Source organism: Crinia signifera, chromosome 4 (genome assembly GCF_055691185.1).
Source record: "Crinia signifera chromosome 4, ASM5569118v1, whole genome shotgun sequence".
NCBI classification, from domain to species: domain Eukaryota; kingdom Metazoa; phylum Chordata; class Amphibia; order Anura; family Myobatrachidae; genus Crinia; species Crinia signifera.
The window spans coordinates 38,357,150-38,374,980 of record NC_139220.1 but is presented as its reverse complement, the minus strand read 5'-3'; the positions used below and the strand labels follow the sequence as shown (position 1 = coordinate 38,374,980).

Genomic DNA, 17,831 nt, shown 5'->3' with positions numbered 1-17,831 from the left:
GGCTGAGGGCCGGATGCAATAAGCTTCAAAATTGATAAAATGGAGAGTGAAAAAACAGACAGCCAATCAGCTCCTACCTACCATGTCACAGGCTGTGTGAAAGATGTCAGGCAGGAGCTGATTGGTTGGTTGTTTATCACTCTCCATTTTATCACTTTTGAAGCTTAGTGCATCTGGTCCCGAATCTGATGTCAGCTACATAATAACAAAGTGGGACAGCCCCAGAAATCAAACCCTCCTCTGGGAGAGGAATCCATGAGTAGACCTTGTAGGTGTGGTGCCGCCTGTAACCAGAGTCCACAGATAGGGGGCGCTGGACCGAGTTCTTTCCATTGCAAAAGAAAGGACTGAGGCGGGCACACCCTGTACAGAGAGTTGTGTTCTTTTCATTACAAACTTCTTCAGAGTTCAACCTCAGCTAAAGTCCCACCATGCCCGTCAAAGGAGGAACAAAGTGCATCAAATATCTGCTGTTTGCCTTCAACTTCATATTTTGGGTAAGTGCTATCTCTTTGGACAAGTATCCGGGGCTGGTGGGAGTGAATGCAGGGACTGGGAGACACTCAGGCAAAGCCTGCTGTGGTCACTGTGATTGCTGTTTAGCTAGGACGCATGTAGGTGTACTCGACACTGTGCATCTACATCCTGTGTATAGCTAGCCTTGGATTGCCTGTGCTGTTGGGATACTCTGCATATTGCCTGTGTGTAGCTAGCATTGCATGTGGGTATACTCTGCGTACAGCATGTGGGTATACTCTGCATCTACAGCCTGTATGTAGCTAGCCTGTACTGTTAGTATACTCTGCATATAGCAGCCTGTGTGTAGCTAGCATTGCCTGTACTGTTGGTATACTATGCATACAGCAGTCAGTGTGTAGCTAGCATTGCCTGTACTGTTGGTATACTCTGCATACAGCAGTCAGTGTGTAGCTAGCATTGCATGTAGGCACTATATACTCTGTATCTACAGCTTGTCTCACACCCTGCTTGTTATGTACATACAGTATTTTCCTGCTCTTATGATGGCTGCAGCTGCCTTTTGTTAGATCATGTTACCTAGATGTACAAGTTACACCCAAGCACCAGATGTAGGGGGTTTATAGCTTTCCAGGTCATGCTGGAACTTGTAGTCCTACAGCAGCAAGGCTAAGCCCTGGAGCTGGAACAATAAGCCCTGTGTTAATGTGTTTAACTCATTGAGAGGAGGTGAGCGGGGAAATGCCTGGTGCCAGCTGGGCTTAATGCAGGAGGCAGATGTGTGTGTCTGATGCTGGTAGGGATCCATGCTGACCTCATTAAGCACAAGGAAGGGCAGCATTGTAAAAGGGATGTGAGGAGACCACTTGTTACTGAACCAACTGCATTCTCCAGTCAGTGACGGATTGTGCAGGATGTTGTTACACATGTTTAAATATGGTGTGCATTGAAAATAAATCAACTGTATGTGTGTGTGTATGTATGTATGTATGTGTGTGTGTGTGTGTGTGTGTGTGTGTGTGTATATATATATATATATATATATATATATATATATATATATATATATATATATATATATATATATATATATATACATTTACAAATCTCCTCAGAAAATCAAGTGAAATAATTAGCTCCACCTGTGGATATTTTAAAATGTGTCCGTGAGTAATGAATACACATGAGCACCTGCTGGGTGACCTGGGAAACGTGAACTGTGTGGGGTCCTGAGGACCAAGTTTGACAACCACTGCCCTAGATTGTAAGCTTGTGAGCAGGACCCTCCTACCTCTATGTCTGTTTGTTACTACCCAGTTTGTTTTATAACTGTTTCCAATTTTAAAGAGCAACGGGATAAGCTGCGCTATATAATACCCATCTCCCACTAGCAAAACTAGTGGAAACACAAAATCCCAGGTCGACTGACTCGGGACTTCGACCCTGGTAACTTCCAGGGTTGGACCTGGGACACTCGCGGGTACAGGGGCAGTGAAAATGATGCAACCCGGGTCTCATGCTGTCATCTCCCAGCTTCGCCCCACCTCCCGATGACGTCACCCGCACGGCTTCAAATGGAAAAGCTTTTGCAAGCCTGTTGCGACCCGGCTTGCTACTGGAAAAGGGGTATAATAAACTATAAATAACTACAGTAATTGGGGTGTGGTATATGGTCCTGACTGTCATTAGCCCAACGTCGGGATTCCAACTGGCCCAATTCTGACAGCATGGCGAGCGCAACAAAGCCCCTTGCGAGCTTGCTGCACTGGCCACGCTGCGGGCACGGGATTCTCGTGGAGAAAAAAAACAGTGTGTCAGTGTTTTGACTGTCGGGATCCCAACATCGGGGTAATGACTGTCGGGATCTCGATTGTTGGATGTTGTGGTTTAGTAGGCGACACAAAATAAATGTTCTGTTCCCCTCAGCTGGTCACAGTTATTTGTTTATTTTGAAAATATGTATCTTGTATTTTCCATATTTGCATTGATCCAAGTTTGACATTTTCCAGAAGTGTAACTTTAATTTAGGCGCAATTGCGCCGTCAGAGACTGTGGCTTGTAAACAAGACTGGCAGAGCGCTCCCACAGCACACAGCTGAGACTAATCTATTTTTGTGTGTTTGACATAATTGGGTGCACTGGTGTTTTGCAGTAATTTGCCAGGGCGTGTTGCTGTTTTCGGGGCCCTCCTACATGTCTGTTCATTGTTCAGCAAACATTGGCATGAGAATGGCCTCATAAAGAATGTATTGTACAGTCCCTTTTTTACCACTGAGTTTTAACAGGGGACACCAGATTTGCAAATGCTGTTAATTGTGTTGTGATATCCTTTTGTAAGTGATAAAGGTTTTTTTTCTCTCTACATTTTTTCCTTTGTTTTGGAGAGAGAGGGTGTATGTGTGTATATGTATATACTGTATGTATATGTGTGTACACAAAAGAGGTCCTTTTACACAGGCGGTAACACTGTCCAAATGGCTATGGGTCCTGACGGCCGACATACATTAGGTCGACATAACTAAGATCGTCAAAAGGTCGACATGAGTTTGTTTGTTTTTCAAATGTCGACATGCCCCCACTCATGGCCCGAGGCGCTCGCCATTCATTAAACACCCAATTATATTATCCCACCATGCCGTAGCGGATGGTAGGGTATGAAACACTAACTGTTGGCACAAGTCAGCTAAAAAAAAACCGTGAAAAATGTGTCAACCTTTTTACTGTTGACCTAATGCTTCTGTCGACCTAGCCATATCAACCTGTGGATCTTTTAAAATGTGTCAGTGATTAATGAGTGCACAGCTAGGTTGTCTGGAAAATGTGAACTGTTGGTAGCTCTCGAGGGCTAGGGTTGGCTACCACTGTCTTAGCAGAACAGGTGCACTGCAGTGAGGCGATCCCCACTTACAGCACCACAACCAGTTCATTGCAGTAAGACAAGTTTTCCAGCTTACTAACGCTTTTAAGAATGAAAGCAGGTGAAGTTTCCCATGGCAACCAATTAGATTCTGTGTATTATTTATCTTTTGTATCTTAGAAACTGATAGACCTGATCTGGTTGTTGCTATGGGCAACATAACTCAATTTTTAGAAGCTTTAGGAAATCTAAGCTGGCCGTACACTTGTGCGATTTGGCCGTTTTCAGACGATTCCGACGGATCAGGCGTAAAAAATCGCGTGAAAAGTGTACAAATCGCAGAGGTCCAATCCGATTTGCGGTCCCACGATCGGACGAAGGATAAATAGCAGCCATCAGTGCATTTCGCAGGTGCTTTTTATAACCTGCCATATATCTTTATACAATTTCCATTGAGTCCTGAGATCTGCCGGGGGGGAGTTCAAGGGAAATCAGATGCGACTTGCCCTTCAGACACTTTGCACTAATGCAGTGGTTCCCAACCCTGGTCCTCAAGTACCCCCAACAGTGCATGTTTTGCAGGTCTCCACACAGAATCACAAGTGCTATAATTAGCTCCACCTGTGGATCTTTTCAAATGTGCCTGAATAATGAGTGCACCTGCCGGGTGACCTGGAAAACGTGCACTGTTGGGGGTACTTGAGGACCAGGGTTGGGAACCACTGCACTAATGTATGGTGACCTTTACCCCTACATGTGTCATTTACACTAGAACTAAAATGTGCCGCGATTATTAAATGGGTGTTGCAATAGATATTTACTTTTTGAATGAAAATATTCCTGCTATGTACTAAAATTATCTTGCCGGGATTATGTTACCAATAATACTTGTCCCTACAAGTTATATCCCCGGAATATTGGGAGATTCTTCCTCATTTGTAAAATACTTTTTCGGGGACTGATGCTGCGCATTTGAACACTGTCATATTCAGAAGTCAGGTGGAGGCTGTGGGAGATGGATCCTAAGATTCCTCTCTTATGATTGGCCACCATAAGTGTGAAGCAGTTTGTCAACTGGGGATGATGTAAACCAGTGGTTCTCAATAATACTTGTCCCTACAAATTATATCCCCGGAATATTGGGAGATTCTTCCTCATTTGTAAAATACTTTTTCGGGGACTGATGCTGCGCATTTGAACACTGTCATATTCAGAAGTCAGGTGGAGGCTGTGGGAGATGGATCCTAAGATTCCTCTCTTATGATTGGCCACCATAAGTGTGAAGCAGTTTGTCAACTGGGGATGATGTAAACCAGTGGTTCTCAAACACAGGGGTAGATGTATGAAGCAGTGATAAGGGAGGAGAAGTGGCCCATGGCAACCAATCAGGACTGACGTAACAACTATAATTTGCATAATATAAAGTTATACAGAGCAGTGTCTGACAGGTGAACACATGACTGATACATTTTAAAAGATCCACAGGTGGAGCTAATTATTTTCACTTGATTTTGTGAGGAGACCTACAAGACATGCACTGCGTGGGGTCCCCAGGAATGACTTTGAGCACCTGTGATGTAAACCAAGTCTGCAAAGTTTTTGGAGTTGGCTACATAGGGGATCACACCATAGTCCTCATTAATGGCACCGCACCCCGATGCTAGCCGCATATGTTAGTACATATGCGGTAGCATCGCGGCGGCGAGGGGCGTCGATGTATATTAATACATCCCGCCCATTATGAGCTTATTGGTCATCTATTATTTATTTACAGTTTCTTATATAGCGCAGCATATTCTGTTGCACTTTACAATTGGAAACAACAGTGATTAAACAAACTGGGTAGATACAAACAACCATGGAGGTAGGAGGGCCCTGCTCGCAAGCTTACAATCTTATCTATGCAGAAGACTTAAGGTCCATACACACTGGGAGACTATGCCCAGCATGTATGGACAGCGATGATGGCATTCATCGCTGGGGGGAAAGCATACACACTGAGCAGCTTTCCCCTTGCCCGGCGCCGTCAGGGGGAGGACGGCTTTGCGCAGTGCTATGTAAAGCCGTCCTTTAAGCCGCTCATCTGCAGGTATTACCACTGGGTGGCTTTGAACTGAAAGCCGCTCAAACTTGCTGTTTTGAGCGGCTTTCATCTCAAAGTCGCCCAGTGTGTATGGGCTTTTAAGCACTGCACATGCTGAGTAATGCTCCATTTGTGGTAAATTTTAATACTTCTTGTGGTTTATGTGGAATGGACCCAGTTGTTCACTGTGGGGACATAAAACTGTACATTTTTGGCAAATCAGGCTGATGATTGCATAGTTCATAACCGCAGGCAATGAGGAGATTAGCCAACGGAGCAATCTTCCAACGTGCATGACTGATTGGTCGGCTGCACCTGACATCATAATTTAAGGCAAAGTTTTCAGTTTTGGGTAGAATCTTCTAATTATACCCCCTTTACACCAAAAAATCCAAGGCGGTGTAAATGGGGTCAACCCATGTCAGTTTACACGGGACCTCTACCCTGGTTCTGACCTGGATGGAACACGACTAGGACCAGTGTAGAGGCTGGTACAAATGGTGCCAGCACGGGTTGAGGAAGCAGCAGCGGGGTCCGATCACGGCGTGCAGCGCTGGGGAGGCAGCTGGGTCCCTGCGGTGGATGGGCAGTCAGCGACAGGGTCCTGCGGCGGATGGGAACTAGTAGCGCTTCCCATCCGCCACAGGGACCCCGCGGCTGCATGGGGGATAGGAGCTCGCGGTTCACCAGGCTGCTTTGACTATATACAGCTGGGCTGCGCACAAAGCTCTCTGCCGGCTGTCATTTCTTTAACCCCTTCCCGACATTTGACGTACATTTACGTCATGGTCGGGAAGCACTTCCCGACACATGGCGTAAATGTACGTCATGGATTTAAACTGTCACCGCGTCTATAGACGCGGTGACAGTTTCAACATGTCTGCTGTCCCTGACAGCAGACATGTCCGTGCATGCCCCGGGGGGGCTGCGATGCCGCCCCCCCGTCGGCGATCGCTGTGATTGGCTGTTCAGTGTGAACAGCCATTCACAGCGTTTTCCTGTGTCACCGGCGAATAACGTTCGCCGGTGACACGGGATCAGAGGTGATTGGTGCTGTAAAGTACAGCACCAATCACCGCGGGGTGTAAGGGTGACACTGGTGTCACCCCACCTCACCCCGCCCGCCCCCAAAGGCCGTGATTGGTCCGTCGGACCGACGGACCAATCACAGCCAAGGAGGGAGATTTAAACTAACGGTGACTGCACTGCAGACGCCATTCCGGTCTGGAAAGCGTGCAGTGCGGTCACCGTACCCCCCTGCCGCCATACTGACCAGAAATACTTGCTGCAATACTTACCTGATCGCTGCTGATTGCTTCCTGGATCCTGTGCAATAATTGTGCCATACTGTGATATTGTGCTGCTGCACTGTATTAGTATTAGCTAGATAGATAGAGAGATAGATAGAGAGAGATAGAGAGAGATAGAGAGAGATAGAGAGAGATAGAGATAGAGAGAGATAGAGAGAGATAGAGAGAGATAGAGAGAGATAGAGAGAGAGATAGTGTCAGAGAGTGCTATATTTTGTGCTGCTGCAGTGTGATATAGTTATAGATAGAGAGAGAGAGATAGAGAGAGAGAGATAGAGAGAGAGGCCTACTGACAGAGTGCTATATTTTGTGCTGCTGCAGTGTGATAGTTATAGAGAGATAGAGAGAGATAGAGAGAGAGAGATAGAGAGAGATAGAGAGAGATAGTGACAGATTGTGCTATATATTTTTTATATAACTGACTGCTGCCCCCTCCTTTTGTGCTGATCAGTATAAATTAACTGATCAGTAACTTTTTGGGGGCGCAGGTTTTTTTTTATATATAGATATACCTGTGAGTGCTGCTGCTGCAGTGTCATAGAGTGTTAGATAGTGTTAGATAGTGAGAGATAGAGAGATAGAGAGAGATAGTGATAGAGAGTGCTAAATTTTGTGTCTGCTGTCCCCGCCTTTTGTGCTGATCACTATATCTGAGGTGATCAGCAACTTTTTTGGGGGTACAGAGGTTTTTTTTTTTTTATATATACCTGTCAGTTGCACCAAAGGTTGTGCACCTGCTGCACCTCACTGGTAATCAGTGTCGCATCACTGATCACCTTTTTTTTTTGTGTGTGTGCTGTGGGGTATTTTTTTAATTTTTTTTTTTACACACACTGTGATTTTGTGGGTGTCCTGTGGCCGCTGTGCGCTGATCAGTGACGTACATCACTGATCATCTCTTTCGGCACAGGGTTGATCTATTTTTTTTTTTTTTTTTGATCAAATTCCTGTTGCCTTTGAGCGCTGTTCAGTGACAGACGTTACTGACCAACATCTGTGCTCAATTTTTGGCGCAGGACCTTTTTTTTTTTAACCCCTTCCTTTTTTTTTTTTTTAACCCCTTCATTTTTTTTTTTTTTATTGGTATAAAGTATTTTTTTTTTTTTCTGCACCACATACACACTACACACTACATACCCCCCGGATTGAAATAAAGTTTGTGCCCCCCCCTACACTATACACGTGTTGAAACATTTCACTACCGGTAACACAAAAATAAAAATGGCATCCCAAATGTCCTCCCAAATGTCCTCCCAAATGTCCTCCCAATCATCCAGGAGAATGTATTCAGTGGAGGAGGCATATGCCATGCTTGCTTCTGACTCTGACACAGCCAGTGATGCAAGCGGGGAATTTGAAGGATTTGCCTTAAGCTCCTCTTCCTCCTCTGCTGATGAGGGACCCCCTCAAAGACGCCCCCGTAGATCAGCTGAGATTCCCCCCCCAATAATTGATCTAGTATGGACCCCACCACCAGACAATTTTGAGCCCCAGGTTCCTGAGTTTTTGGCCATGCCAGGAATCCAATTTGATTCCACAGGTCTCAGAGAAATTGACTTTTTCAAATTATTTTTCTCTGATGATTTTATAAATTTAATGGTGGACCAAACTAATTTATATGCCCAGCAGTTTATTGCTCAAAACCCCACGTCATCATTTGCTAGGTGGACCCCTGTAGATGCAGTAGAGATGATGACGTTTTGGGGTCTGGTGTTTCATATGGGCATAGTAAAAAAGCCAGAAATTAGGCAATATTGGAGTACAGATGTTCTGTACAGTACTCCATTTTACCGTATGGCCATGCCCCGGACTCGATTTGAGACAATTCTTAAATTCATACATTACACCGATAATGCACAGTGCCCACCCAGAGATGATCCCACCTTTGACCGGCTATTCAAAGTCAGGCCGGTCATTGATCATTTCAGTGCCAAATTTGAAGAGGTGTACATCCCTGAAAAATTTATTTGTATCGACGAGTCCCTTATACATTTTAAAGGAAGGGTTAAATTCCGCCAGTACCTTCCCAGTAAGAGGGCAAGGTATGGCATAAAAATGTATAAACTGTGTGAAAGCACCTCAGGGTACACCCACAGGTTTAGGGTTTATGAAGGGAAGGATTCAAGAATTCAACCGCCAGAATGCCCCCCCTCCCTCGTAGGTGTTAGTGGGAAAATTGTCTGGGATTTAGTGCACCCCTTCCTGGATAAAGGTTATCACCTCTATGTGGATAACTTTTACACTAGCATCCCCCTGTTTAAGGCCCTTGGTTCAAGAGGTACAGCAGCTTGCGGTACTGTGCGCAAGAACCAAAGAGGCCTCCCAAAAACGCACATTGCCCAAGTAATGAGAAGGGGTGAAAGCAGGGGAATATGCACCGAAAATATGTTGTTGGTCAAATATAAGGACAAGAGGGATGTCCTTATACTGACAACAATTCACGGAGACAGTACCACCTCCGTCCCTGTACGAGGTACCAGTACCCACACCTCAAAACCTAATTGTATCCTGGATTACAATAGGTACATGGGCGGAGTGGATCTTTCAGATCAGGTACTGAAGCCGTACAGTGCCCTGCGGAAAACAAAAATCTGGTACAAGAAGGTGGCCGTGTATATCATCCAGATGGCACTGTATAACGCTTACGTGCTATTCCGTTCTACCGGCCAGAGGGGGACATTTATGCACTTTCAAGAGGAAGTCATAAAGGGCCTAATATTTGGGAACCAGCAGGCAGAGGGCCCCAGTACTTCTAGTACTGGCCCCCGTATTGTACCAGGGCAGCATTTTCCTGATGAAATCCCCTCCACTGGAAAAAAGGGCAGGACACAAAAAAGGTGCAAAGTTTGCTATAAAAAGGGAATAAGAAAGCAAACTATTTTCCAGTGTGACACTTGCCCCGACAAACCCGGCCTATGTATAAAGGAGTGTTTTAAATTATACCACACATCTATGGAATATTAGGTTCATAATTTCACCGTGCTTCGGGGGTCTTGCTAATGCCACATAGCACCCACCATTCATTCCACCAGAATCTGAGCCGCAAAATCCAAAAATCACTCCTTCCCTTCTGAGTCCTGCCATGCACCCAACTGGTATTTTTTGGTCACATGTGAGGCATTGCCGTACTCGGGAGATATTGGGGCACAGATTTTGGGGTGCTTTTTCTCCTTCATACCTTCTGAAAATGAAAAATTTTGAGCCAGAACTGCATTTTTGTGTAAAAAATGTAATTTTTCTTTTTCACTGCCCACTTGTATCAAAATTGGTGAAACCCCTGGGGGTTTTAAATGTACACTATACCCCTAGATGAATTCCCTGAGGGGTGTAGTTTTCAAAATGGGGTGACTTGTGGGGGGGTTCCACTGTATTGGTGCTTGGGGGGTCTTGCTAATGCGACATAGCACCCACCAAAATTCCACCAGAATTTGTGCTGCAAACTCCAAATATCACTCCTTCCCTTCTGAGTCCTGCCACTTTTTGGTCACACATGAGGCATTGCCGTACTCGGGAGAAATTGGGGCACAGATTTTGGGGTGCTTTGTCTCCTTCATTCCTTGTGAAAATGAAATATTTTGAGCCAGAACTGCATTTTTGTGTAAAAAAATTTAATTTTTCATTTTCACTGCCCACTTGTATCAAAATTGGTGAAACCCCTGGGGGTTTGAAATGTACACTATACCCCTAGATGAATTCCCTGAGGGGTGTAGTTTGCAAAATGGGGTGACTTGTGGGGGGGTTCCACTGTATTGGTGCAACATAGCACCCACCATTCATTCCACCAGAATCTGTGCTGCAAAATCCAAAAATCACTCCTTCCCTTCTGAGTCCTGCCATGCACCCAACTGGTATTTTTTGGTCACATGTGAGGCATTGCCGTACTCGGGAGAAATTGGGGCACAGATTTTGGGGTGCTTTTTCTCCTTCATACCTTCTGAAAATGAAAAATTTTGAGCCAGAACTGCATTTTTGTGTAAAAAATGTAATTTTTCTTTTTCACTGCCCACTTGTATCAAAATTGGTGAAACCCCTGGGGGTTTTAAATGTACACTATACCCCTAGATGAATTCCCTGAGGGGTGTAGTTTTCAAAATGGGGTGACTTGTGGGGGGGTTCCACTGTATTGGTGCTTGGGGGGTCTTGCTAATGCGACATAGCACCCACCAAAATTCCACCAGAATCTGAGCCGCAAAATCCAAAAATCACTCCTTCCGTTCTGAGTCCTGCCATGCACCCAACTGGTATTTTTTGGTCACATGTGAGGCATTGCCGTACTCGGAAGAAATTGGGGCACATATTTTGGGGTGCTTTTTCTCCTTCATACCTTCTGAAAATGAAAAATTGTGAGCCAGAACTGCATTTTTGTGTAAAAAAATGTAATTTTTCATTTTCACTGCCCACTTGTATCAAAATTGGTGAAACCCCTGGGGGTTTGAAATGTACACTATACCCCTAGATGAATTCCCTGAGGGGTGTACTTTGCAAAATGGGGTGACTTGTGGGGGGGTTCCACTGTATTGGTGCAACATAGCACCCACCATTCATTCCACCAGAATCTGTGCTGCAAAATCCAAAAATCACTCCTTCCCTTCTGAGTCCTGCCATGCACCCAACTGGTATTTTTTGGTCACATGTGAGGCATTGCCGTACTCGGGAGAAATTGGGGCACAGATTTTGGGGTGCTTTTTCTCCTTCATACCTTCTGAAAATGAAAAATTTTGAGCCAGAACTGCATTTTTGTGTAAAAAAATGTAATTTTTCATTTTCACTGCCCACTTGTATCAAAATTGGTGAAACCCCTGGGGGTTTGAAATGTACACTATACCCCTAGATGAATTCCCTGAGGGGTGTAGTTTGCAAAATGGGGTGACTTGTGGGGGGGTTCCACTGTATTGGTGCTTGGGGGGTCTTGCTAATGCGACATAGCACCCACCAAAATTCCACCAGAATCTGAGCTGCAAAATCCAAAAATCACTCCTTCCCTTTTGAGTCCTGCCATGCACCCAACTGGTATTTTTTGGTCACATGTGAGGCATTGCTGTACTCGGGAGAAATTGGGGCACAGATTTTGGGGTGCTTTGTCTCCTTCATACCTTCTGAAAATGACAAATTTGGAGCCAGAACTGCATTTTTGTGTAAAAAAAATAATTTTTCATTTTCACTGCCCAGTTGTACCACAATTGGTGAAACCCCTGCGGGTTTGAAATGTACACTATACCCCTAGCTGAATTCCCTGAGGGGTGTAGTTTGCAAAATGGGGTCACTTGTGGGGGGGTTCCTAACTTTTAGCATGTTATGGTGCCTAGAAACCTACATGGTGCCTAAAAAATAATCTCATAAAAAGGAGGCTCCAAAATCAAGTAGGTGCTCCTTCTATTATGAAGCCTGTGGTTTGGTCACCGTGCACACTAGGGCCACATATAGGATATTTATGAAAACAAAAGAATTGGGGGAATCAATTTTTAGTCACATTTCTCTAGTAAAATGTACTGTGTTCCTTAGAAAAATGTATTAAAATTGCAAATCTGCAAAAAAAAAGAAATTTTGAAATTTCACCTACACTTTGTTTTAATTCCTGTGAAACACCTAAAGGGTTAACAAACTTCCAAAATGCTGTTTTGAATACTGTGAGGGGTGCAGTTTTTGAAATGGCATCATTTATGGGGGTGTCTCACATACAAGTCCCTCAAAGTCACATCAGAACTGAACTGGTCCCTAAAAAAATCAGTGTTTGAAATTTTCTTGAAAATTTGAGAATTTGCTATTCATATTGTAAGCCTCCTAGTGTCCCAAAAAATTAAAAGGAAGTTGAAATAATGATGTCAACATAAAGTAGACATATGGTCTATGTTAGTTATTCACTATTTTGAGTGGTAAGATTATTTGTCTCACAAGCAGAAAATTTAACATTTTGCAAATCGCTAAATTTTCCATTTTTTCACGATATTTTGGTATTTTTCACAAAAAAACACAGACTGTATCGACGAAAATTTACCACTAACTTGAAGTACAATGTGTCACGAAAAAACAATCTCAAAATCACTGGGATAAGTAAAAGCAAAAAAAAGTTATCCCCACTTAAGTGAGACATGTCAGAATTGAAAAAAAGGGCTCTGTCAGGAAGGCAAAAACAGGCTCTGTCAGGAAGGGGTTAACTTTTGTGTGCGTCCAGAGGCTTCCCCTTGGCAATGATCAATATCACTCCCCCATCTGGTCATCCCACGGCTCCCACCTCCTTGCCCTCTCCATAGCTTGTGGTGCCCATCCCTGAGACACCTAGACGCACTCCCTCCAGGTCCTGCCCTGTACTGCGGTTACTCCCTCTGACCCCCCACCCCTATAATTCAACCAGGATCCCCCTTTGTGCAGTACCCCAGTGGTATCCCTCTCCCTGTGCCCGGCAGTCTCTGTGCTGCTCCATCCGTCAGTGTCTGGTACACTAGTTGATGCCTTTATTGTACTCCGTGTCCTTGGTGCAGATTCTGCCCCTTCCCCTACCGGCTACTACCCCCTCCTTCTGCCCCAGTACTTGCATGCATGGGTCCCTGCATTGTTGTCTGTGTTTCTAGTAGAGATGTGCAGGTTCTGATTTACTGTGATTTACTCTGATTTCAAAGCAGGATCTTATTGGCTATCAATTGTCAACAACTGTCATGTGATTTGGGATAGCCAATAAGATCCTGCTTTGAAATCAGAGTAAATCACAGTAAATCAGAACCTGCACATCTCTAGTTTCTAGCCATTTTTAATGACATCCACAAGAACAAGCAGGGCTGACCCAGGTTCAATGTTATACTACTTTCACATCAGCCTAATTTCCCGGGTTGAGCCCGGGAACAACCCGCGACTAGCGCAGGTGTGAAAGGTTCTCGTGCCAAAATCCCGGCAACCCTGCTATGGAGCAGGGTTGGTCCCGGGTTCATCCCGGGAAGCTGGCCTGTGTGAATGGGGTAGGGGATACTTACCCGGGTTGCTGGTCCTCTGTGCTGTCCGGCTGGGGATCCACACAGGTGGCGGGCGCAAATGACTGGACAGCCAGCGGATGAAGATGACGCAGCTCTCAGGCGGCAGCCAGCGGATGAAGAGCTGCGTCATCTCATCTACCAGCTGTCCCGTCATTTGTGCCCACCGCCTGTGTGAATCCCCGGCCTGCAACGGGGGTGAGTATTCTACACCACCTGCCCGCCTCTGCCACCATCCCGCCGACTGCCCGCCTCCTCCCCACCACCTGCCGGCCTTCTTCCTGCCCCCTTCACACACCAGAAAATGCAGGGACTTTTCTGGTGTGAAAGGGGCCGGCCCGGCATGATTCCTGGGCCATATTCCCAGGTGGGTCCCTGCATTTTGTGGTGTGAAAGGGGTATAAATGGGGCAGACCCAGGTCGAAGTGCTGTGGAAGCAGGGACATTCCTGGGTTGGGTCCCATTCACACATGCTTTTTGAAGCAGGGACAACGTGGGTCTATACTTTTCATACTGAATCCGGGATGACACTGCATTTCTATGAGACTATCATTAATAGACATTAACATGAATAGATTATTGATTATTAATAATTAAGACACAAAACATTTGTAGTGTTTAAGCCTTTGTTTACTTTTATAAAACAAATGAAAAGCCATGTAACAGTATAAAACTTTGCCTAGGCACAAAAGTAAAGCATGTGGCACATTAAACACATATCAACCATCAAGACGTTGCACACATTGCAGGCTTTCAGGGGTTAAAACGCACTTCTGGGGTCTGTGGTGCCACAGAACATGCACACTGTATGTTGCCTCTGGGCGTGTCTGTGAGCATCCACCACAACAGGAAGTTGCCCTGCTAGCCAACGCTGTATGCTGCCTCTGGGCGTGTCTGTGAGCATCCACCACAACAGGAAGTTGCCCTGCTAGCCAATCAGCATTAGCTGACCTCAGCAGAGGCAACGCAGGAAGGAGGGACATGTCCCTGCACCTTTCACACCAGCCAGTAGTCCGGGAAGGGCCCGGGAGCAACCCGGCTACCAGGAAGGGTTGAAATGTCTGCAAATTGACCCAGGAATTTGTCCCATGAACCTTTCACACCAGTGCTAGTCGCGGGTTGTTCCCGGACCCAACCAGGGAATTTCGGCTGGTGTGAAAGAGGTATAAATGGGTATGAAGCTGAGTCCAACCCTGGAAACTCCAGTGTTCAAAGACCAGGGTCCGACCAGGGATTTTGGTGTAAAAGGGGTATTAGTTTACCTGGTGTCTGACCTGTGCCTAGGACAGTGATAGCTAACCTTGACACTTCAGCTGTTGTTGAACTACACATCCCAGCATGCCCTGCATCAGTTTTAGCATGGTCAAATAGCAAAACTGTAGCAGGGCATGTGGGATGTGTAGTTCAACAACATCTGGAGTGTCAAGGTTAGCCATTACTGGCCTAGGACCTATTGTACAGGCTGTATCAACTAGGTGAAACAATACAGGTTCTACTACCCCCAATGTCTGCGGCAAGTTAAAATGGCCGACCACACGCAAATCACATCAATTCTCCCCATAGAAGTGAGGAGCAGTGATCCTTTTATAATGTAGGATAAAAATACTTCTGTTAATGGGATTTTTAAATGTCCCACCCTCCTTGGAGAGTGATAAAAGGGAGAAAGTACCTGCCAATTGGCTTCTAACTGCTGCATTTGAAAAATGACAGGAGTTGGTACATAGACCACTTTTTTTTGAAAAATGTCCTTTAGATGCTAGCTTCCTGGTACCTTATATCAATCCACCTTATATTTCTCCAAGGGGCCCATTTACTAAGGATCGCATATGCAATGTCACTGCATTCTGCTGTGCCAAGGGGAGATGCTGTAAGTAGCCCATATTCTACAACGGGCTACGACCATCTCAGAATGGTGGTAGCTGCGGGACCCAATGTGATTATTTCTAATATTGTTAAGGCCCCCATACATCGAGGCTATTTGGTCCGATTTTGGCCGATTGTGACCAATCGGCCTGTTAAATCGGACCAAATCGCCTCTCCCTGACATGCAGTCGGGTCCGATGCGCGGTCCCGTGTGCATCGGACCGGACTAGGTGGTCGGACCGGCTGGCCGTCCGTCCACCCTTTCTGGGATGGGTGGGAAGCAAGGACGCATGCGATCCATCACAACAGATCGCATGTATCCCTGCTGCTGGGAAGGTCCCGGCGGCTCATACTCCGTCGGGTGTCTGTACACTGCTGCAAGACGTCGCAGGCAATGTATGGGCACCTTTATACTGGGCAGCCTTGCATCCCCCATAGAAACCTATGATCGCAGCAGGTATCACAGTTTGCCCCCCTCCCCAAAATATATAGTGTTGCCCTAACTTAATGTGACTTTAATAGAGCTGTATAATCCAGGGCTCGACAAACCCCGGGGGCCAGGTCGCCATGGCGACCAGATTCTGCATCCTGGCGACCAGATTTTTGAGGGGAGGAAGCAGAATCTGGTCGTTGCCGGGTGTGCTCGTGGTAACAGCCGGGCAGAGTGGTGGACAACCCACCCCGGCTGCGTGAGAGCGGGTCCACCGCGACTATTTCAAAACACGAGAAGGCAGGGGCATAACTTAATTTACTATGCAGAGAAGTCGTGTTTCCCCTGAGCTCCTGCCTCTAAAGTCCCGCTCTGGGGTCCTGGTGTGCACTGAGAACCTCACTGCTACCATTTACCCGACCCACATTTAGCAGCAGCACTCACGGAGCTGGTGGACCCTGTCCAGAAGCCGGGGCTGTGTCCGTAATGCAGTGCGCCCAGTCTCCCCGGATCCTGAGCACATATTGCTTCCACAGCGGCCAACTACAGCAGTGCTGCTGACGCGGTGGCAGAGCGTCAGGAAGCCAAGGCACGCTTGTCACAGCTGCGTGCAGGAGACGGGAGATCCGGGGAGACTGGGCGCACCGCATTACGGACACAGCCAGGAGAGAGGGGCGCCTTCACAGAGCTAATGCCGGCATTTCAAAATACAGCATGCTTGCTGCACTGACCCTGTGTGAGCGTATACTGTTGCAGGAGCTGCTCATTCTTCTATAAGGAAGGACATTGTTGCTGATATCGGCATTTGTATATGGATCAATTGGAGGTAATATAACTGTATATTTAAGAACTACAGGGACATTGTTGGCTTACACTAGTTTGGCCCAAAACACGCATATATTCAGCTTTCATTGACTACCTATTTAAAAAGGATCAAGAAACCTTATCTTTGATCATATAATTAATAGGTGGTATATGCAATAACCCTGTTCAGAGCAGCTGCAGCGGGCACAGTCTCGCCCTCCTGTCACACCAGCCGCCCGCAGCGCCTGACCCCTGCCTCCTCCTCCTCCTATCAGAGGAGCGGAAGCGCGGACGGTCAGAGACTCCCCCTCCTGTCAAACCAGAAGCCCGCAGTTCCTGACCCCCTTCTCCCCCTCTTGTTAGAGCAGCGGCAGCGCGGTGCCTGACCCCTGCCTCCCCCTCCTGTCAGACCAGTGGCTACCTACTTCTCATGCAGGGTCTCCACCAACTGCCAAAAGTCCCCCATCGGCATGCAGGTCTTTCTTTGCTTCTTGCTGCTGGATGAGTGGGGCTGCATGGCTTCCAGCAGGCAACCCCTGGCATCAAGCATCAAACTCCATATCAATGAGCATGTAGGGTAAGCTCCACTTATGTGGGGTAATATGTAATAACCATGACTGCGTGTGGTATTATATGTAATTGGCAGTCCAGTGTTTAATAGAACGTGTAATGGGCATTATGGCACGTGCAAATTTTGTGTGCGCGCCTTCGCCGCTCACTGTTCCTCTTATTAGTTTATCTGGCTCCTAAATTTTCATTTTGGCTCCTAGATTTTAAATAAATTTGTCGAGCCCTGGTATAATCCATTATGCAACCTAGTCTCCTCTTTAGGGTTCACAGAAAGGAAGGGGGAAGAAGGGCACCCAACGCTGCAGTCTTAATCAGACTCTGGAATGTGTGTGGCTTGCCGACATTTAGTATATTGACAAGCACTGCTGGGACCCAGGAATGTATGTCCTGGGTGATTGAATAGTATGATTAACGTTTCCTATGTGCAGTGCCGGCACTACAGCTGTAAACCTGATGATTTAACGGTCATCTTTAA

General features: G+C 46.1%; 1 protein-coding gene across 1 annotated transcript in view; it reads left to right on the top strand.

Annotated features, from left to right (window-relative positions):
- The first annotated feature begins 247 nt into the window (after positions 1 to 247).
- CD9 (CD9 molecule) overlaps positions 248 to 17,831 on the top strand; it is a 40,047-nt gene continuing 22,463 nt past the window's right edge. The window contains exon 1 of the mRNA XM_083181594.1: positions 248 to 497. Within this exon, the coding sequence (XP_083037720.1) occupies positions 432 to 497 (66 nt within the window). The 5' untranslated portion in view covers positions 248 to 431. The remainder of the gene's footprint in view (positions 498 to 17,831) is intronic.